The 23,123-nt window shown below is 44.3% G+C and overlaps 1 protein-coding gene across 1 annotated transcript in view; it reads left to right on the forward strand.

Annotated features, from left to right (window-relative positions):
- The window catches only part of LOC137872026 (cadherin-12-like), a 92,911-nt gene that overhangs the window by 17,365 nt on the left and 52,423 nt on the right, over positions 1–23,123 (forward strand). Inside the window, exon 2 of the mRNA XM_068710221.1 lies at positions 18,179–18,580. Coding sequence (XP_068566322.1) covers positions 18,335–18,580 — 246 coding nt within the window. The 5' untranslated portion in view covers positions 18,179–18,334. The remainder of the gene's footprint in view (positions 1–18,178; positions 18,581–23,123) is intronic.

Consider the following 23,123-nt stretch of genomic DNA (forward strand, 5'->3'; position numbering starts at 1 on the left):
GGGCATTTGTTTAACTACCTCTGCTTATAATCTGAAAATCTGTCGAAATTTAGATTGTTGAGAATCTGTTCATTATTAGAGCGAGGCCAGCAAAAGTGCATATTTCTGTGCGATGCACATTATTGCTCATCAGCGTCATGTCATCTGCCTCGGATTCAAAAGGAACCTTCACCCTGGCTACGGGCCGTTAAACCCGCGCACTGTGTTTTCATTAAACTGGCCTTTGAGGTTTATTTTTATTAACTGTTCATTAATGCACATAATGTATCCCAGAGCTCTCTGCGCTAAGGAAGAGGTGCCGTGTGCCCCCCCCCCCCCCTCTGCCTTGAAGGAGTTTTTTTCGTTTCTTTTCATGTACAGTACTCCGGGCCTACGTTCTTAAGTTTGATGATTGTATCAATTAGCGTCAAATTGGGCAGAAAACAGGAGCGCTCAGATAACCCAAAGTTAAACAACAATTATCTAAAAATCCTGATTTGGAGGAGAGACTTTACTCTCTGAACCCCCAAAACTCACCGGCTGGATTGAAAAGCGTGTTTTCTGTCAAACGATCGGCAAAACCACGGCGAACACATCGTGTGCACCGAGCGACTCCGTCACCAAAAGCAACCAAACGGAGCTTAAATTTGTGATATTTCATCAAAACCATTTCATTTTCGATATCTCATTTGAAATCTCTCAATAAATATATTCGCTCTTCAGCGCAACGAGGAAGCCATGACTGCTTTGCCTGAGACCGACTGTCACATGACACGTCCACTGTAGTGCAGGAGAGGTTTTAGCACACGTCTTCATTGTTCAACATACGTAGCATGTGAAGCCAACAATAGTAAATATTAGATGTACATATTTCATTGTATTCTATTTTTTGTAAAATAAATGATCAAAGACATTGTTGAGTTGTCTCTTTGTGTTGTTTCCATAGAGATGCAGGAATTATATATACACTATAGAATATACTGCAGTTAAAACCAAGGCCCCAGAGGGTAACATGTGACAGGAGCAACAACAGGCACCAACAACTGCTTTGGGGTTCAGAGGGTTAAAGAGAACGCATTAAATGTCTGTTACAAACGATGCTCTATGCATTACGTGGGAGCATGAATGCATGAATGCATAATGAATAAGTAAAGGGGTCAAGTTGAGCAGACAAGTATCTCCGCGATATCCATCCAGTGTTTGCAACAGTTGTGTCACTGATGGGAACTTTTGTATTGTTCAGATGGAAAAATGCAAAGATATTTGAAATCAATACACCCACACACCCACACCCATACACACACCCACACACACACACACACACACACACACACGCACACACACACACACACACATTATTGGCAGATAAAGCCCAGTGCAGAACAACTTGAAGAACCCATGGGTTGAACGGTAGACGCCCTCAAAGTCCAACATCTTGAAACAATAGGAAAGGTTTGCAACAAGAGACTGTCCTGAACATTTGATCCATGCTCATCTGTAGTGACACTAAACCATCTGGACTAACCTTTGCATGGGTTTTATAAGGTCAGGCTCTCCTTGGTTGTCCCATAATAAAATATTACACTTTGCATCCATACGCCGACCAGTAGTTTATTCCTTTGTGGCACCGGGTCGTTAAGAGAGCGCTGAATCTGCTACACACCGCTCAGCGGCTCTGTGTAGTAAACCTCTGTGTTGGGGCTGCAGCTCTGGGAACCGGGATCATAGCGGACCTCCCGCAGCCGCTCCGCATCGTCGTCATTATTTGCCTCGGCAGATGTAACCCAACAACGGAAACACCTGTGGAGTTTTGCTTACCTTGAATTTGTCAAAACCTTCCGAGACGCCAACATAATCAGAGCTTATCTCAGCGTGCCGTCGTCGGTTTTGCATGTGCACCGTCGCGTTCCGCTCGTCGGCCGAGCAATAAACAACGATTTCGTTAGTCTTTGCGGTTGCAACTTTCATTGCAATGTGTAAATGTGGGGAAAACCCGGTGTGAAGTCCTGTATTTCATTATCAAACCACAGTTGTTGTTTTTTTAAACTACGGATTGTCTGTGCTCCCTGGAATGTGCTTGTGTGCAGGCGAACATTCAATAGAAAATACATAATTGACAACAAATGATCAAAAAAGCCTCATCTTTTGCGTGTGACGGATCACACGCGTGTTCTCTTCCCACAAGATCCAGCTGATTCAGGAGTTTCACGCAGAGTGGATGGGAAGTTCTGTGGTGGAATAATTGAGATCTCCTGATCCTCCTTTTGATGTTCATCCATTTGATGTAGTTTACTGAATCCATTTGATGTATATTCAATAATCAAGCAGACCTTTCTTTGAGTAAAACGACGGATTCTCATTATGTATTCTTAATGCTTATTGTACTATTGTAGATATGCCCTCACACATGCTTATCAGCTGAAATGATTATAGTGTTTGCGTGAACTAATTTCTCTTTCTGAAGGGAAGCTCCACATAATACAAATTATCGGATTATTGTTAAACGCTGACAAAACCTGAATTGATAGGTTTGCTGTGGGGAAGGTCCATGAAGTGACTCCATGTCTATAGTTTGATAGAACTCACATCATTGAATGATGTCGGTGTGTGTCATTGCGCTGGTACGTAGCCTGGTGAGGGTGTCTGATGGTCAACATCAGTGAGCTGTCCTTCACGACCGTGCTGTGTAGATAATAAAAAGGAGAAGAAAGTCTGTTAATTGCTTTTTTTTTTTTTTGTATCGTTACGCACAACGTTCTAAAAACACTGTTGTTCCGATGCTTCCATCAGTGACGCTCATTCCACATTCAACAACACAAGAGTCCCTCCGGCCTGCCTCGCAATAATCTGGAGTTCATTAGGCCGTGGCTAAAGGGTAATTGCTAGTTCACCTTTAAGTGTGTTAAACTATTTCTGGGGTGAAATTGGGTCCAATCATTAGTAATTGTGTTTTCAAGAAAAAAATTCAATTTACCCTCCTGCATACCTGCTGCAATATCCCACATACCCTCGAGTCACCGGCGTCCACCCGCACCCTCAAAAAGACAATCTTTTCCTTCTCATTTGATTCAATAAATACAGTAGCCTCAGTGTTTAGTCACACTTCAGCTCTTGTGTACTGTACATCTGCCTCGTGTTGCACCAATCAACTCCTGGGTTTACTCCTTACTTGTTCTGAGTATCCATTAAATGCCAAGATATTAATTGAGACATTAAATCCAACTTTATGTTCCAACAACACGCACGCACAAACAGCCGAGTTTGTCAGCAGAGACTGTAAAATGTATAATTAGCCTAAATTGAGAGCGCCGTCTTGCACTAATCAGTCTGGTATCAGGTGCTTCTGCCAGCTCTCACAGCGCCGGCGGCGTCGGCGTCACTCGGGCCTTTTGATCGTCGTCTTCGTTTCAAAAGGAAAAAAGACTATGTTTTGATGGCCGTCCTATTCAAGCGTCCCTCGAGGACATTAGAAAAAGATTTGGATTATCACAATACACCCGAATGTACCACAGGTACAGCTACAAAAGATTTTTTTTATTCTGTCGCATGCTGTGTAACTTTATGTGTTATTCCTTCCCAAGACAGTTTAAATTCCTGCTGACAATGCACAAAAAAAAAAGAAGACAAAAAAAAAAAAAAAGACACACTGGCAAGCAGACATCTGAAATACCGTTCCATCGCTCTCTCTCTCCGAAAGTAAACAGAACCGAGCGAGTTGCGTCGAGCAGACATTGTTCCCACTGGAAGGTAAAACACAAAAAAAAGGACGAAATTGATAATTTTTCAAAAAACCCATGCATTGTGAAAGTTTTGGAAGACGTGGCTCGAATTCATTTAAAAAAAAAAAAATCCTTTCTGAAAGCCCTCTAGACTGTGAAAAAGCAAAGAGTTTGCAGTCTTGTTTAAACAGCCTTAACATTTTATATCTGCACTATGCGAGCCGATTTATTTTTTTTGTCCTTGTATTTATCAGATACATTTTTGCAGGTTTGGCCTTCAGACAAGACTTCTGGTTTTCCAGGCTCAGGCCTGAACTACGGACGTCCTGCAACCCTTCTGCTGCTTTGAAGCACGATTCTCTAAATGCATTTGAACAAACAGAGGAAAGCTATGCTGTAGTAATTAGCAGGGAATGGACACTAATTCTATGCAACAGGCTAGTACTGTGATGCGCTTCCTCTCAGATAAATACTTAGAAATGACAATACTCTTTTGTCGGACCATGTACAAGTACTTACATTTGGGTACTTGCCAATTCCAAGTACCGGTACGAGTATTTAGTAATACAGTTGCAACTCTACCAATGACTTAAATTCAAATAAATATACATGTTGCTGACATTTTAACATTTAACTTGATGTTTTCCTGATAGAAACAGAGCTTTGTTTGCACTTTAACAGTGCTGTTAGCTAAAAGAGATATTAGTTTTATATGAGCACAGTATGGGACCAGACACCTGATATCGGTGCATCCCTATGAATGTTGCCTGGACAGTGAGTAGGTGAACGATGTGGGTGGAGATATTGGACGGCCTAATGAATAGGAGGTGATAAACAAGGCCACAGCAGGCGTCCCCGACCGCGCTGACGGAGTTCAATCGAGCGGCAAATGCCCGAAGCAGCGACGTGCAGAGGAAGATTCTCGGTATCAGACCGCCGACACGTGGGTCTAAAGTTACACGAGGACAGGCACGTTCCGGCTGCCGAGGAAGAGCGGAGATAGGGGGAAGCGACTTCGCCGGGTGTCACTCAGGACCATATCCATGCAGGGACAAATTAATGGCAGGAAGGCAGGAATGATGGAGCCTTTCACTGCCACCAATTCCTTATCGGTGCATACAGGATAGCTGTGGCATCAACAATGTGTGTGCAGTGTGTATAGTGTGCATTGCCCCATTCCCAGTGCAAAGAAAGTCACTAGGCTGACACACCTTCAGAGGGTGAAACTCTGCAAAGCTTCCATTTAGGTACAGACGGTAAAGGCAGCATGTCCCCGATTTATTACGTTGAACAAGGACTAGACGTGTGAGCCATACGTTGATTACATAAAAAATCTGGATCATCGAGGAGTACTACCACAATGGATCCATAATATGGTTATCTTAGTACAACATCCCCCTCTTCAAAGATGGTCTCCTCATAGACAGCCTGTAGTTTGACACAGCTGACTGCGTCTAGCTCCGTATGTGCAGACGAGCAATGTCAGAATTTAACTGCAAGGCATTATTTTTTGGTTCAATTAGTGGCATCTCTTCTTTTACAATTTGTCGACGTGATAAGCAGTCTTCATTCAAGATTAAATTCCCACGTAGAGGTGGAATAAAAAGGGGGGGGGAGACACACGTCTCTATTCGAGTGCATATGCTGTGCCAGAAGCATCATCCTGGTGGAAAAAGGGACAGTTCAAATTTGCATTTAGATTACTGTGGTAATAGAAAAAAAACCATGGTGATGAATCTTGTTCCGGAAAAAAAAAAAAAAAAAAGAGGCTAATGTTGTATTCTGAATGAAACTGTAAAGTTAAACACTGTGATTCTGTATGAAAAGATAGGGATCTGTCACAATTAAATCAACAACAGCTAAATCATAGTTATTCATTGTGTAGGAAACATGACCACGCATGAATATGCAGCGACTACTGTACAGAGACCGTTTCTAAACAAGGACGCACACGGCTTGGAAGTACGGCGGAGTGCAACAGTTTATCCAGCTATGCAAGAGCATTAAGCACCAAAGATCAGCAATGCAACCTGAACAAAGTGGCTACTAGTGGGGATACATTAGGAAGTGGCCGGATATAGGTAGGTGTGTATTTGCTGGAGAAACCGAGAGCGAAATGTTACACGAGTCAAAAAAGTACGAGGGTGAAAGTCATCAGGTTCTTCCAGTTACGTTTCAACGCATTTAACAGCTTGCAGCCATAGAAGCCAGCCGGTGTTCCAGATAAACGAGTGACCGTGTTAACTGGTGACTCCACTGTAGCCTATAGTGACGGTGTTGAAAACACACAAACACATTTTAAACATCTGTGTTTACGTCTACATCAACCATTTACCTAAGTTGCTACGAGCAACCAGCATTCAGCTTACAGTCACCGGTTAACGAGGTCACTCATTTAACCTAAACACCTGTCACATTCTCACACCAATGCAGTAATTAATGCAGCCTTCAAACTATGACGCTCTTCATTCACCTCCAGTGTAAGCGACACACGCTCGCTGCACGCACAGCGTCTTTTCAAAATAAACTCCACAGGAGGTCAGGTTGAGGGAACAGAACCACTTAGTCGGGGTTGAGGAAAAGAGCGCGACACCGTCGACCCACTTGACCGACGTTTCCTTTTACTTTTGGGTCTCCTGTTTAGTTTGAGCCGTCCAACCTGGAAGTCGTGATCCTGGTCGGGAGTTCTGTAGAACATTCCCGTCTGCTGTTGGAATATCCATTCTGACAACGGAACATGCAACAACCAGACAGTTTTAATTTAATGTTTTAAAGGTTGATAACTCGTCTGGGTGGTCTGGAGCAAAGCACCACTTCCGTTGCCAACGTGCGCCCCGCTTATTTTTTTAGACGACTTTGGCTGTAACAGGGTGTATTATGCATTAAATCTCCTCACTGCCATCGTTGGCTCCACCTCAGGTCAGGTTCCACTGATTCTTAAAAGGGAGTAATACCAATGCCAGGTTGTGATGTCGGGTCCTTTCCATCATTCTTTCTGCTACCTTACCCTCGACACATCATGTCCACACAAGAAACAAGAACACCACGTTCAAACCATATAACGGAGCCATTAGAAATGATGACTCGACTGTATCTCAGGTACTTGCCACACACCGCACCGTGTGCCGATTGTCATATTCATGAGCCCCACATTGTTTGTTAACAGTGCATTGTTTTCCACAGCACTTAATTAAGCTTCAGCGAGCTCCTACACGTAAGAGCCGCCTCGAATAATCACATTATGAGTTCATCGTCTGGGAGTTCCTCCTTCCGCTGCACTCATTACCTCGGTGGGGAGAATGTAAACAACAGGAACAACAACAACAAAAGAAGCACAAGTGAACACAAGTCGGTTGAAAATGTATTGAGCCGTAACTTCTTTTTTTTTCCCCGAGTTAAGAGAGAACTTTATGAGGCAGCGCGGCGTGGCTCCATGCTGTGCTGTTCCCTCCGCGCTGCACTGTAGAAGAAAGGGAGCTTCGTTTCTCTAATGTGTAAACACCAGTCTCACAAATGGCCGACCCTGTGCTTTCACAAGCCATTAGCATTCAGCGGACTGCAGAGGTGAAGACGTTAGCTTCAGTTAACGACCGCGTTGAGGAGCTCGCCATTCATTTACTTGCGAGGTGCTTAAAATGAACAGCTGAGCGACTCTATTCAGCGCATGCTTGCGAGATTCTTTTTCCACTTCACCGACCTCAGGAGAGGGTTTCATTGGGTTGTTTTTTTTTTTTTTTTGTGACATGCGAGTAATCGCAGAGAAAAGAAGAAAAAAAAAAAACAACCTTTTGATCTAAATGTTGAATACCAGGCGGAATATCAAAGAAGCCATGAATAATAGCTTCGGTTTCAAGTAGGTAACCCGGAGCAACCGATTGAGAAGCACAATAACAGGAGGCGGGGGATGGTGTGAGGTGGAACGGCTCATAAAGCTGATAATTGTTGATTAAAACACAGACTGACACTTTCAAATATGCCACGAGAGCGAACATGGCAGCTTTTCTTTCCTGCTACCATTAAACAGGTATTCAGTAATTGTTTAGGCCACTGCCCATTCACTCCCTCTCTCTCTCTCTCTCTCGCTCTCATATCTAATTTATTGCCATCTGCTCAGCCGGGCTGTTAATCTGAACGCAGGCTGACTTGCTCGCCCAAGCTTTATCTGTTAACATTTAGCAATGTCTAATTAAGCGAAAATGGGAAACGCGTTGGCTGAGAAACGCTGCGGCCGGATAATGGCAGTCATAATAGTTTGGGATGTATGTCTGTCACAGCAAGCAAATGCACTTATTAGATCGGGGTAATTAGAAGAAGACAACAGCTGTAATGGGCACAAGCGGATCGCGTTGTGATTAAAGAGGCGCTTCATCAATTGTTTTCTCGTGAAAAGACTCGATGAATGATGAAGGTCACAAAAGGAAAATACCCCCCCAAAAAAAAATACACAGCGAAAGACTTGGGGAGTAATTACAAATACGGAAAATGTCCCTTTTGGATAATCTGATGAAGACAACAGTGATTAACTGTGCTGAGTCAGCACTATGTTGGCTCAATACGAGGCTTTATTGTGACGGTAGGTCCACCGGCAGCCAACAAAAACAGCTGAGCGCTTACTGCGTCGCTTGCTATCTCCACAGACGTGAATGGACAGGGTGCGTTTCTGTGCCGTCGACTGTAGGCTTGCTGACTCAGTATTTTGTCTGCGACAAGCTGCTGCTGCGAATAAAACAGTGTCTGAGAAATAGCAGCGTTACCTGGTCCAACGCATTCCTCGTCTTAGGAAAAGTTACTTCTCGTTTCCTGCAAAAAGGTGTCAATTTCCTGCCTGTTACATGCATGCAGTCTGTTTAAAACAACCTTCAGTCTTCACAGTTAACACAGTTTGAAGCAAAAGATCGTGAAATCACTTTTGGGAAAGGAAAAGATCGTCGTTTGGGTTAAAATAACCACGGCAGTGCCGCTTCTGATGCACGTCAGTTAAAGGCTAACTCATTAGCACCAAGCACAGCCACTGAGCGGAAGAAGCCGATTCCAAATGAAACCACAAAAAGCAGTCCTTGTGTGCAGGCTGTTTTGCCCGTGTTGTCGTGGTTGTGGCACGAAACAACGTACGTTGCTTATTTATTCTGATATTCCTGAAAAAAAAAAAAGCTAAGAGAGCTTGCAGCGAAGGAAGCGAGCTCACCGCTTGCCGATCTCCCAGCTGGAGACGTGTGCGAGCCGCCTCAGCCTTCCCTATTAGTGGTGCAGTTGCAAACAGAGATAAAAGCCCTTTAAGGTACGTAGTTCTTGGGGGGGGGGGGGCTTCTTAGGGAGTCCCCAGAACTGACTGAAAACTACAGGACAAATGACAAAAGCCTGTGTTTTTGGAGACCATTACTTTTGTTTTTTGCTTTGCAGAGACAATGCCTGCTGATTACACATCATTTCTTTCCCTTTTTCCACCTAGAAAAGAACAGGTGCTGTACCACTTGCTCAATGCAGTCCGTCTTGTTATAATCTGCTTGTCCTCCCATCACCTCCTCTGTCAATAGTTGGCAACGCCGTCGGACAAGCCTAATGACACACTCTGCAACAAAGCAACGGGGTATCGCAATGCAGCCTGGGAGTTTGTCTTTTCTTAGTTCACACCGAAAGCAGCGCCATGCGAGTCTGCGGCGCACACCCCGCACACTACCATCACCATTCTCCCTCCCGTCAATATGGCTGCCGCGTTCACAGTCAAGCCGAGTGGCTACAGGTTCTCCACGTTCACTGCTTTTATTGTAATGTACATTCATTAAGTTCAGATCAGAGAACAGCGGCAGCTCCCAGTCAAACAACAGGAAGCAGGCATCGCTTTACAGCCGTTCTACCTTCAGGCTTTTATTCCTTTTTTTTTCGGAATATGTCACAGATTATCCACAGCATCTAACAGAGAAAAAAAAAATCCATAATTCAGATCCTGGGTGCCCATCTGAAGTTGATGTTTCCTTTTTTAATCACAACCTTTCATTGGAGCCATATCTGTTGCATCATAGACTCTGCTGGCAGGGGATCCAGACGCGTTCACGCTGGGGAGAGCTGAGTCAGTGTGCTGCTTCTTTACCGCCTCGGGCCACTTTTTGTCTCTGCAGCTCAGCCTTCCGCATCTTCAGGGGGGGGGGAAAAGTTCAGCGACTAACGGAGAGGCAACCTTCGTTCAGTGGGACACGCGGCTGATTCATTTTTCATCACCACTGGAGTATATTCAAGGTAATATAGCGTCTCAGGGAGCGCATGTGCTCAATGATATGCAGGCTTCCTAAGAAAATTGAATTGATGGAGCCATTTCCTGTCAGTCGACGATCTAGTCCGTCTTTCCTAAATCAGAGATTGATGGAAATATTGTAACAAGAGGTAACGCAGGGCTGCAGCAGCATGCCAGAAAAGAGCGTTTCTCACCCTGCAGGAACACGCATTTAAAAAGGAAAAAGCCAACATGGCCTCTGAAAAGTGGCTTTTCAGTATCCAATCGATTTGTGACTGAAACCGACTTCTCAGGGTCACAAGTTGGATTCTGGAAACAACGGATTTGTCCATCAGCTGCTTTCGGCACGGTGTGTCTAACCGGCTGTTTACACGGGACTCGTTTTAGAGCCGCGAGCGCTGCTGGACGACCGCGGAGCAGCGACCGTGACCGAGCAGCGACGCGGAGGACCGACGCTGCTGCTGCTGCTGCTGCTGCTGCACTGCTGCTTCTGTTGGGCGTTCACCAAGCAGCATCTGGTCGAAAACAAGTCGGACATTCAATAGGTTATGTAAAAAAAAAAACACACACACAAGGATGAGGCCAAAGAGTACCAAGTGAGACAGGAGAGAAGAGCCTCCACAGAGCAGGTGTAAGCAGCAGAAGTCACAGGTCAGAGACTCGTGGTAGCTCTCCATGCTCCAGAACGGTCTGCCCGGATGACAGCTGTGTCCTGGTGCACCGATGGAGCTCTACCGATGGAGCTCCATCCTTGGGGCTACAGGGCTGCTTCATTTCATCTCCGGCTTGCCCGCCTTTCGCTGCTCCTTGAATGAGATCGGGCGTGCCTCCCGACTCTGAATACTTGTATCTGTCAAAACGTCAGACGTCGAAGACACGACAGAAGATAGCCGAGCACTGGATTATCAGGATAAAGGAAAAGGAATATGATGAATGGACTTGCATTTATACAGCGCTTTTATTGCCTTCCGAGCACTCAAAAGCGCTTTACACTACATGTCAACATTCACACACACACACACACACACACACACACACACACACACACACACACACACCGAAGGGAGGAGCCGGGGATCTAACTGCTGATCTTCTCATTAGTGGACAAGCCGCTCTACCTCTGAGCCACAGCAGCCCCAAAGACTTGTTTTCACACTTCACCGTTTGTGGGTTCGACTGCTATGAAGATGAATAAACCACACACACACACACACACACACACACACACACACACACACACACACACACACACACACACACACACACACACACACACACACACACACACACACACACACACACACACACACACACACACCCCTGTTGATTTCTGCTGATGCAGAATATGCACTTAATTGGTTTGGGTTTAGGTAAACACTTTTGTAAAATATAGCGGTGATTGAGTGACAGACATGTCATAGAAATATATATATATATATATATTTATATTTATATTTATATAGAGAGAGACAAGTTGACACCTTTTGTGCTGCTGCTGTGACAAACCTAACCTTGTCCTGGTTTGCTTTCATTGCCAGGCTCTGCTACCTGACAGTCACTCGTCACAATATTTCCATTGTGCACACTGTGCACATCAACGTCTCCGAGTCCCCGTCCGTCCTTCGATTTTCTAGACAGCCTTTCATCCGATCCTCCTCACACTTTGCGTTCGACGTTCCTGTAAGCTTTTGCACCCAAATGACACGTAGACTTAAAGCACAGCCGGGGCGCGCGGCTAACGTCACGGCAGGCGTTCTGCTCCGGACCAGAGGAAGCGTGTCGATTTTTTAAGACGAGCGGTGCTCCAGAAAGCTTTAAGCAGGAATGCTAACAGGGGCTTTTGAATGGGCACTGCAGCACGAGTAGTTCCTAAACCTGGGGATGTCCTTGCATTATTTTAGGGTGCTGTGAAGCTGGCACGGCCGGTGAGAACCGCAAACATATTTTCAGTTCATTATGGAACTATGGCGACATAAAAACAGACTTTGGCAGGCCACCAGCATCCACATTTTCAAATGGGAAACACTGGTAAGGGAGAGGACTAACCACCCCCCTGTGGTAGCCAGTAATGCACAGTGGTTAGCGTGGAGTTAGCGACCTCATACTGCTAAATGTAACGGAGAAGGCAACAAAAGAAACCTCCACTCCTGAATGGGAAGGCCCAAATAAGCCCCAAACTCGCATGACCAACTCCAATGAAGTGGGTGACGTGAGGAAGTGGGCCCTGAACACCACAGCTAACCTACGGGTTGGCTTCTGGAATGTCCCAACCATGTTTTGAAGCTGGGAAGTATGTTGCTACCCTACGTAGATCAATGAGAGAAATCACAGCCCTCTGTTGGGAGTAGGTCGATCTACAAAAAGTCTCGTAGTCGTACGACGGTGCGACAGACTGGAGCTTCTTCCCTCACAAGACTGAGAGCAGACACCAGCTTACGGAGAGCTCTTCAACCGACAAGCTGAGCTGTATCCTAAAATCCTTCAAATCAGCAAAAGAGATGATCGGCGCCAGCCAGGAATGAGAAGCTGCCGCCTAAATGTTCAGTTTAATGGAGAGAAAATAAGACCCACTGTCAAACAGAGAGGGACCTTTTCAGAAGATCTAGCAACCTGTCGTTTGATTGGATTAGTGAATTGTTCATGTTAAGGATTACTGTGTCAACAGCTTTTAACGTATGTGATAAATTCTGTGTAATGTTTCCTCTTTTTTATGTTTTTTTTCTTTTATTTAAATGTGTTTTTTTTGTTGCTTGTTTTGATGTTTTTCTATACCGCTCTTGACAATCTTCAAAACCCAATAAGTGGTGATTAAATGTCTGTGCATTATATTTCTAAAGTAGATACAATTTGCCACTGAACACATATCCGTAGTCCAACATTTTCCAATATTAAAATGTGTAAAAAAAACAAAACACGACTGAAGCCCTCTGCAAAGTCTCTTTCCAAGCTCGGTTTCGTCGACACAGCAATTTCAAAAAAAGGCACATTCATCACAGAAATAGCCTTGGCAACAGGAGTAGTTGCTATTTGTCACTATTAAAAGAATGTGCTTTGGCTTACTGTCTTAGTCTTCTAATGAACTCAATGAAAAATAGAAGTGCTCTTCATCGGGACAAATCTATGGTTCAAAAAAAAGTTAATAATGCCATTCAATAGTGGCATTCCTTTAAAAGCTTTTTATTTATGGCTGTTTTCAGTTTTTTTCTGCAAGGCAGTTCATTCCTAGTGTTTTGCTGGTGTACAACAAGCCTGTAGTTTGTAAACCAAGCCGCACAAGGTATGGACGAAAAAAGTACAAAACCTAAATAAGTACAAAACCACTTTTTTTTTTTTAAGGTTTGGGTGGGAACATCATTATTATTATATATGAATTGGAGTTGTATAACTGACACACTGAGGGGCGACTATCTCAGTAAAATCTCACAATATTGCTGTTATTAGTGCCCACAGTATGTCACATCCACCACCGAGTTTAACAACTGGCCGGACATAATGTGAGTGGAAGGCATCGCTCGGCTCTCCCCAAACATAATGTGCGTGGGACGCAAGGAGAAGCCGGGAAGACAACTCATCACATCATATTAATGTTTCCATTGTTCAGGGAACCTTGCGCTGCTCGCAGCGTTGTGCACCAGGCTGGTCTCCGAGCATCTCTCCAAAGAATACCTTCAAGAGAACGAAACAACAGCCAAGCATCGACCGCAGTGCTTTGCATCTCCACCGGCGTCATTGTTTCACACCTGGACGGGGATAAAACAGCTCGTTCCTCTCTTGTTTTGCCGAGCCAACAGAAGGGTCGAGGCCAAACTTGGTCGTAACTGTATCCGAGTAACTGACGAAGCCGTTTCATTGGCTATTACTTTGGTTGCGCTATAACCTACGCATGAGGAGTTCTTTGATCATTTAGCTCGACTGGCCAGCTGTGTTGTTACTCCCATTTTCATTACATTGCTTCCACCTACACTTCTCTCCTCCCACTCTTTCCCCGAAGGGCTCCAAATGATATTACAGTCTTCTTTGGCCTGAGCTGTGCAAAAAAAAAAAGAAGAAAGCAATGTCTTCACAGTGATTTCCCTGATTGACGAACACCTTTTGTTTCCCTCCGTCTCATCAGCCGCAACATATTTTCTCATGAGAGCGTAGTTCAATTCCGGTCACTGTTGTGATCATTGTGGTGACAGCGCTGACCTCGACACATCTGTTATAATAATAATAATTGGAGCCTTCACCGCTATTACAATCAGGTACAAAAACAATACGATCGGCTCCGTTGATGCATGCGCAGAGAAACATGAACGCCTGTAGTCGGTTTCTGCTTTTCTTCTTTTAATTGACAGAAATGTATGCCTTAGGTGGTGTTTATGCCAGCCATAACATATGTGAATGCAAACACAGGGATCATACAACAGACACTTCTGGAGTCGTGCAATTTTCGGAATTTAGAAGAAACACAATTTGTTAAAATATTTAGTAATAAATGTGTCACATAGTCCAATTTCATAAAAGAAAATTACTATAAGTGCGGTGTTTAAATAATTGGCATTCACCAACATTGATCAACAAATATCTAAGAATAAGTATAGCGTGAAATATGGCTCTATAAACCGACAAGCAAAGTGATGAGTTACACATGATTTTTCATTAAAATTCAATATTGCAGTTCAACATTCACAAACTCTATTAAAAGGCTTGTACTCCAAAAGGTGAATCACTAAAACTAAATCACAAAAGGAACATCCCTGCCCACACACACACACACACACATCCATCAGGAAATTAAAGAGCATGCAAAACAAGAACTTGATCCAGGTGACTCATCGCTCCGCTCCATTCCAGAAGTCGATGCCCACTTATTTGTTTGTCATGTTTACGGCAGCCTTGACGACTGCTAACTTTCGGCGGGAGTCTCTCGCGGGGCGGCGATTCGCTCCGGCAGATCGGCCGGCCATATGCTCTCCGGTTGTTGAAGGTGACGTGTGAAGAACGCTGTCAGCCCACTGCGCCGCGTTGTCTGAAGTAGACGCGCGGGTCAAAGGCTCGCAAACCGGAGCCCCGACACATGCTAATGAACTCATCTCATACAATATGCATGGAGTCCTCCCACGGCCGTGCAGCGGCAGAGGCGGGATTTTTTTTTTTTTTTTTTTTTTTTTTTGCAGGAATTACGGGAACAGTCATTTTCCATTATGTCGGCGCTAAATGAGGAGTGACCTGCGGGAGAGGCATGTCTGACCCGTGTCAAGACAGTTCCTGCCAATTTTGCACAGGGAGGTGTGTGTGTGTGTGTGTGTGTGTGTGTGTGTGTGTGTGTGTGTGTGGGGGGGGGGGGGGGGGGGGGGGACTTTGCAGATCAGTTCTGACTTTTAAGATAGTGCGGTGACAGAGAGAATAAATGGATCTAGGTGCGCGGCTAACCTTGTTGAAGTAATCTCCCTCTGAAGACGATGTTCCAAGTCAGGATAATTAATCAAAAGACAATGATGTCAATGAGGCCCCGGTTATGAAATTAGAGGCACGCTGTCTTCCATTACTCTACGGCGTATAAGTGCATCAGGAGGGAGAGAGGAACAATAAACCAGGTGTGGAAACCATTAGCTCCCTTCTTCATTCCAACCATTTGTGGGCTCCCTTCTCTTGTTTTTCGGCGCAATTAAAGCGTCTCATGACAAGGCCAGAGCCGAGCGCCCGGGTGTTGATACGGTCGTGTGGCTCGAAAAACAATGCTGTGAACAGCAACAGTGCAGCAGTTGTTTGCTCAATAATGAATGAGGCTTCACAAATGAGCTTATGTCTGTAATACGTCTTTGTCTTTCTGTAATACGTCTCCGCGCATTAGTCTGTGTAATGAATGACGGTTAATTAAGAGATCACACTTAAGGCCTTTTAATGATAAAAAATTGCGCTGCCTGTCCTGCAACAAGGCAGTACAGGTAAACAACTTAACGCGATGTGTAGATTCAGCAGTTTATTAGCTGAGAGGAATCTGCACACAAGCTTCCAAGGGTCGCAATGTGTAGAACAACCTAATTATCGACTTTCGTAATCCTGTTTCTCACCTTATTGCTGTTGTAATAAATGCGCGTACACGCACTACGAATATGACAGGTTATATAGCACCTGCAGTCCCTATCGGTTTGTGTTCAAGAACAATGGCTGCACTGTATTCTGTCACTACTCTGAAGTAACAAATGGTCTGTTTTAGACAATCAACTTGATCTACTTGTATTTGTTCTAAAATTGAAATCTGCAGCATAAACAAGTGAGGCGTTTCCAAACTTTCTGAATATATTCTGTTTTTTGTTCCCCCCCCCCCCCCCGTCTCAATCGCGCTTCACTCATGCGTCCCGAATCAGACTCAACGGCATGACATGCGACATCCATCTCTCACAAGCCCGTCGGTACTTCAGCTGAGCTATGTGCCGACTAGAACAAAGCACAAATGGAAGAAAACAAATTAAATATGCTTGTCTGTGAGCTGGATTATATATTAGTAATCTTCTGTATGAGTTGCCTCTTTCATGGAACGCGTGTCTGACAAATGACACGCCGCGGCAACCGAGACAATCTCCCGTGGCCGCCGGTTGTCAAAGTCTGTTGTGCTCCTCGCCGGAGTGATGTCGGAGAGAAAAGCGTCTTAAAGGAATCACTGCGAGCACGCCGCGTTGCACCGGCGTCCCGTACAGTACGCACGTCACTTTGATGCACCAACTGCCAATGCATCATGCTACTGCGTCTGATGGGAACAACCGCACATTTGTGTGTTTTCGTTTGAGAAGGGTTCGCTCACAGGGGCTTTCTGTCGGGCGTGATTAAAAGCACCAGGGCGAGGTTTGTGAGGCCCGAAAACAGAAAAGCTCCTCAGCTCCCTCTCATCAAAGCGCCGTTAAATAATATATGACTTTCGACCTCTCCGGGCCAATCAAGGAACTGCGGTAACGCCGACAGGTCTGCGGCACAGTTGTGCGGTGGCCGATAATTGACGGCGAAAATAAAGTCACTGCAGAGACGAGTAATCTGGCTAATTAGAGGATAAATCCCAGAGACCTGTCTAGTACACTTGTGTTTATGATTGAGAACTCCAGTACAGCGGAAACCACTTATAGAGGCCGCGTCTGTACCAGTCAAATGAATCACTCCAAGCAGAAAATTATTATAACTACTTTTTTGTTGTTTTCCTTTAGGCCTATTTCTCATACAGAAAACCATCTAATTGACATTAGTATATTTATTTACATGAATAAGAAATAATGCTTGGCTGTTTATTGGCCCGCTGCCAGTTGTTGTGCCGTGTCCTCGTGACAGGAGCTCACTCGGGGGGCGAGGCGCTCCTGTTTCCCCCCCCCCCCCCCCCCCCCCCCCCCCCCCCCCCCGCTGGCTCGGTGTCACTGCAGCGCGGGGTGGTGCATGCAGATGAACGGCGAGCCTTTTTGCCAGGGGTTCCTCGCTCACCCGGTTAGTGGCACGGAGCAAGGCGTTGTGTAGCCAAGCATTATCAATCCTTCAACCACAGGTGCTTTTTTCTCCCCCTGTGCACATTGAGGTGTTTTCTTCTTCTTCTTTTTTTTTTACAGTGAGAGAAAATGACTCCTTTCACAGTCGTGATTTGACGGGTTACTGCGAGGCAAAGTATCAAGGGAGCAAAGTAGAAAAAGAGATTTTGGAATATCAATAGCCTACTGTATTTTTGAAAATGTTTTTTTTTTTTTAACCATATGTCACATATGAAAAGACCCAAACTGAAGACTGTGAGCGGACTACTTGAATATATGAGCATATTATATCAAAACCATTTGTCGAGGAAAGATTCTGTGCAGTTGATCACTTTTGCCATAAACACTAAAAGCGGTTTATACTGAACAATTCATCATTGAGCAGATGAAAAGTAAAGCAAATACTATGAGTCAATGGTATGAACAACAACCACAAGAACTATATGTGTGTACTATTGGGACTGTAATCAGAGTGATAACATCATTAATATACATTACATTACAGTCATTTAGCATTTTATCCAAAGCGACTTACAATTCAGCATCTATCTACACACTGTAGATGCAGCTACGGGAGACATTTAGGGGTTAAGTGTCTTGCTCAAGGACACATTGACGAGAGACCAGCGGAGGCAGGAGCCGGGGATCGAACCACCGACCCTCTGATTGAAAGGCGGCCCTGCTCTGCCTGCACAGTAGGTAATGAAGGTAAAGGGCAAACAGCTAACGTTCTAACTACGTATTTGTTCTGTTTCCTTCAGGTGATGAGCTCCATATCTCTCTGAGTGGGATCCTGCTTTTTTTTTTGGGCACCAGCTCACCCATCCCCCCCACACCCACCCGCACAAGTCGTTTCAGCGTGGCTCAGCTCTCGTCAGTGGACTTTAACTTGATGACCTGAACCTCACAGATCGCCAATGCTAACAAGGAACTGCCTGCTGCTGTTCCTTTGGATTCTCGTCGACGAAGGCTCCGTCTCTTCTTTACGTCCACCTCCGCCGGCACTGGGACGGAGCAGGCCGGGGCGGGAGCACGCCAGAGGCTCGCTGGGCCCGATGAGGAATGGGGCGGCTGGATTTCAACGGGTCAAAAGGGGCTGGGTGTGGAACCAGTTCTTTGTACTGGAGGAGTACATGGGGTCAGACCCGCAGTACGTGGGCAAGGTAAAAAGCCTTATTTTTTTTTTTTTCAGCTTTTTATGGTGCAGGAGAAGTCATAAATCACACAGTAAGGAGCTCGGGAGAAATTGAATTGGTGGTAAATGGAGGGCGCGATAGAATGTGAGGGCGATAAAACAGAAGAAAAGGAACAGAAAAGCACTCTAATATATGGCGTTTGAACTACTTTGGCTTCAGATGGGCAATATCAACTACATAAAATACCACAATATGTTTATTTATATCTTATACTTGTATACATCCACTGTGTCACAATCATTTGGGCAAAGGTTGTCTTTGTCTTTCGCAACAAAATAACGTACTAATACATTCACACTGCACCAACTCTGATGGCAACTGTTGCCTCACCCGGCCCCTGGAACTCAGCCTGGACTCTTTTAATCTAATAATGCTCTCGTTGTAAAGCTGTCCCCGTTTGTTAGTGTTTTAAGACAGAAGCCGTCTCAGGCTTTGGAGGAAAATCTATACATGCTAATGAAAGCTGTGCGTTCATTTCTATGTCGGACTAAACATGACATTGAAGTGGCGAGAGAATCGATGTGCCCGGTAGAAATAAATTGAAATTACGGCCGTTGTAAAGCTGTCAGAAACATCACAGTTATGAGCCTGGGGATATGCTGACAGCAATAAAAAAGACGGCGCAGAGGGCCGATAGCCTGAACTGAATCCAGACTGAGATATACATCCCGTCAGACACACTTTTTTTTCTGTCCCCACTCAAACCTCGGCCATCTTGGTTTTTTTTAGCGATTTTTTAATTTTTTTTTGGTCTCTGCTGTGGCTTAACACATTCATGAGTAAACTCTGTTGGGGTTTAAGGCTAAAGTTGTAATTTGGCACTCCTGGCTTACATAGGATAATGGTAAGACTGACTTATCTGCCCCAGTGCCGCTGCAATCAGCCCTGACAAGCCATGCTGTTTGTGGAAGTCTCTGAGGCTAAGAGCCGCTGTCTGCTGCCCTCCTAAATCACTTAATCCTGGGCTGCTGCACTGCTTCAAAATAATTGACTGATTCTTTTTGCCATATGAAAAGCATTTGAAGATGAGATCCTCGGACCTTTTGTCGGGACAACCTTAAGGGAAGGGCTTCTGCTCCGAAATGATTGTCGCTTTACCGGGACACAAGTTTAAAACAGAATGCCTGGAGACTGGGAGAGCAGGCTGTTAGCGATGAAAGTCTTCCAAGGAGTTATCAAGTACTGTCACAGAGGCTTGTGAGGGCAACAGTTTGGCTTTCAAGGCACATAAATGAACTCTAATGGAGCGTGAGTCTCCGTGCAATGAATGCCCGTGCTATAATACATCAATGCCTTATTGTGATAATGTATTCACTCTAGAGTGTAAACACCATTTCTGTTCAGTGGCCTGCAGAGAGTTGACGCTACAGTGGCTCAAGCGACTGCTGACCAACCATAGGAATGAGAAATTATCAAAATTATTTTTAGGATTATTTCTTAGGTGTCGGCATGCATTTCCTTCAGTGACTGGATTTTAGAAAGAACTCACTTTTCCCCTCGACACCTTTCTTTCTTTGAGCGTTAATGAATGTTAGCTCTTTCCAACCATGCCTGTGTTTTGCTGAGTGTTTTGCTCAGTTATGGTTGGTTTGCTTGAAATGAAAGTTATGTGACTATTTCACTCTTTGGTTCTCATTTGTCAGTTAATTAGCACACCAGATGGCTGCTGTCTGAAGTAAGTCATGGAGCAACAACCTTAAGAACACACTTATTAATCAGACACTTGTGATATTGTAATTCACGTCCATGCATTCTGCTCAGAGTAAACGCAGAGACCGGCTCGTCTGCAGAAAGCCTGGGGTTCCCCCAAGCACAGTCCTGCTTACAACTGGGCTATGAGCTAATGTTAAAAGGAGGTCGCATTATTAAAAATGCAATCATGTATTTGCTATTTGAACTTGTTTTTTTTTACGTAGATTATGCAAATAGCCATTGATGACAATAACAGAGCCAGAAAGAAAACATCTAGAACTTGTGATAGTTTGTACCGGCTTCAGGATGGTTGGAATTATTTTTCGGAACTCTCTTGGAAGGTGGGGAAAAGAGTTAGCCTGGAGCCGTGCTGTAAATTGACCATTCCCGAAGCCCCGCCCCTTGCTGCTACTCTGTCAAGCTGTCAGAGCTAACATGGAGCCCACACTGTCACTAACTGCACTCACCGATTACATGCTATCTAGGGTCAAATTTTGGGGTAACAGAAAAGGCGATTTCACAGAGAAGCAGACAGAAGGGTAAACAATAGTCGTTTGAAGGATATATTCAGGTTGTCAGGAGCTAAAGCTACAGATCACCAGGTGACCAAGACACTGTTGCTGTAAAGCTGAGTAGGTATTTATTCACCATTATTATTATTATTATTATCAAAAACAAAAGCAGCATACATTCAGTATGCCTTCAGAGGCTAGCGCAGCACAGATATGCTAACGTACGTACTCTGCTAATCTTAGCTCCACAGGTGCATCTCTAGTCTTTATTTTTAACTGCATCACTGTTAAAAGAGCAACACACTTGTGTCCTGTATGATGTCAGCGCTGACATCATACAGAACACAAGACAACCACCGAGAGAGGAAGGGAGGAGGGGGACAACAAGGTAATGAGTGGAGCTTCAGAGGACCGGTGTTACGGATCAAATGGTTCGCCCATTAACTGGCGCCTGGATGCGCCAGCGGTTGCTTGGAGTGACGGCAGATGTTCGAAGACGACACGATAACGTTCGGTTGTCGTCGTGAATGCCTGATTGTTTTCTTTTCATTCAAATTTCAAAACATACTCATCCGAGTCTGAGTCTGCACTGAACCCGTCAACAGCCAGAGAGTATTCAGGCCCATGTTGTGCATCGTCATCACCGTACCTAACATAACGCTAACTATCTCTGCGAAAGGTAGGGCGATCTTTGAGTAAGAGGACGTCGTATCAGTCTCGAGATAAACTAAGTGGAGGTGAGAGCGCTGATGTACTTACATTCATTAAAACCGTCCTGACCGAGCTGACAATAGACGATACAGAACAGAGCTGACGGGGACGAGCTAGCGATGGAGTTAGCGGAAGGATAGACGTGTGACTTTTGACTTGAAATGGCTACATGTGTGAATACTTGAGGTAGTATAGAAACACATTGCTTACACACTTTTACTGTATCAATTTGGAGATTTTCCACATTGAAAAAGTCTCTAGAAGAGTTTGATTCAACTTTTATTTCCCATGGTCTACAAAAAAGTAGTCAAAACAAAAATTGCAAATAAATCCGTATGAAACCGCAATATTTGCAAAATCGCCAAAACACTAAATATTGCAATACATATTCGAATCACCACCCGGGCATCGTAATTGCATTGATTTGGGATTTAAGCTCAGAGTCCAGTCAATGCTAGATATTAATAATAAATTGATTAGTTGATCAACTGAAAAAGTATCCCCAACGATAATCTGAAGTTTCATTTGTAATGAAAGTAAACATTCAGAAAACAAACTATCTTGATAAGGATTCTCTGCTTTGGTTTTACATTTTGCCAGAGAGACATATCTCATCAGTGCTCCTTGATGTAAAGGAGACATTTCTCTACTGAATTTGTATTGCATGACAACAATACTGATATATCTGCAATCGGCCAACACCAGCATATTGAATGAATTATTACGATTGCATGTTATTAAAACATACATCCACGATGTATTTATGTGCACCATCATCTCATGTTGCAATCACATGAGGTAGAGGTACAGGAGATTAGTCCTGAGCAGGGAAGGAGTCCTTAACATCCATCTTTCCCGGCTGTGGTCTATTTCAGATTAATGAGTGCAAGCAAAGCAACATTTCTTTTCTTCTGCGACACCAAGAGAAAAATATGCCGTGACTGCATTTCCACTTGTTTTTGGTGGTATGGTAAGACTACAAAATAAAGGGAATGAATTTAGACTCTGGCTTTTATACTATTTAATGAATGCGACCCAATTTGAGGAATAAAACTGCAAAAAAAAAAACAACAACAACAAGCCGTAATATATTCATTTGACACAGACAATACTAAATCTTAATATTTATGCCAGAGTTTATATATATATATATATATATATATATATATATATATATATATATATATATATATATATATTCTTGCTTCTTGGTCAGTTAAATTGAGGTGGAAACCTACAGTCAGGCCTCAGACAGAGCTGCTACTTGCACTGCTTACTTAATTGCCCTCTTTGCTCCCCGAGGTGCAAATAAGGTCATGAAAAGATACAGTGTGGTGTTTAGCGCTACTAGTCCCTCCTGCATCCATTAATAAGGAAGCAACTGCTCCGGGGGCCTTGCTCAAGGGCAACTGAACTGCAGTCGTTAAGAAAGGTGGTCGCTGCATTTTGTTTTTTTCCTGAGCCACAGTGTCTCCAGAGTCTCGAGAGGCATTAAGAGTCCTCCGGGGGGGGGAAATGCAACTAGAAAGTTCGAGTGAATCAAATGTAATTGCAGTAGTACTGCAACAAAAGGGGGGCATGATACCACCAATAAA

Source organism: Cebidichthys violaceus, unplaced genomic scaffold (genome assembly GCF_023349555.1).
Source record: "Cebidichthys violaceus isolate CVI_PGR_0920_01 unplaced genomic scaffold, fCebVio1.0.p SCAF_15, whole genome shotgun sequence".
Classification (NCBI taxonomy): Eukaryota; Metazoa; Chordata; class Actinopteri; order Perciformes; family Stichaeidae; genus Cebidichthys; species Cebidichthys violaceus.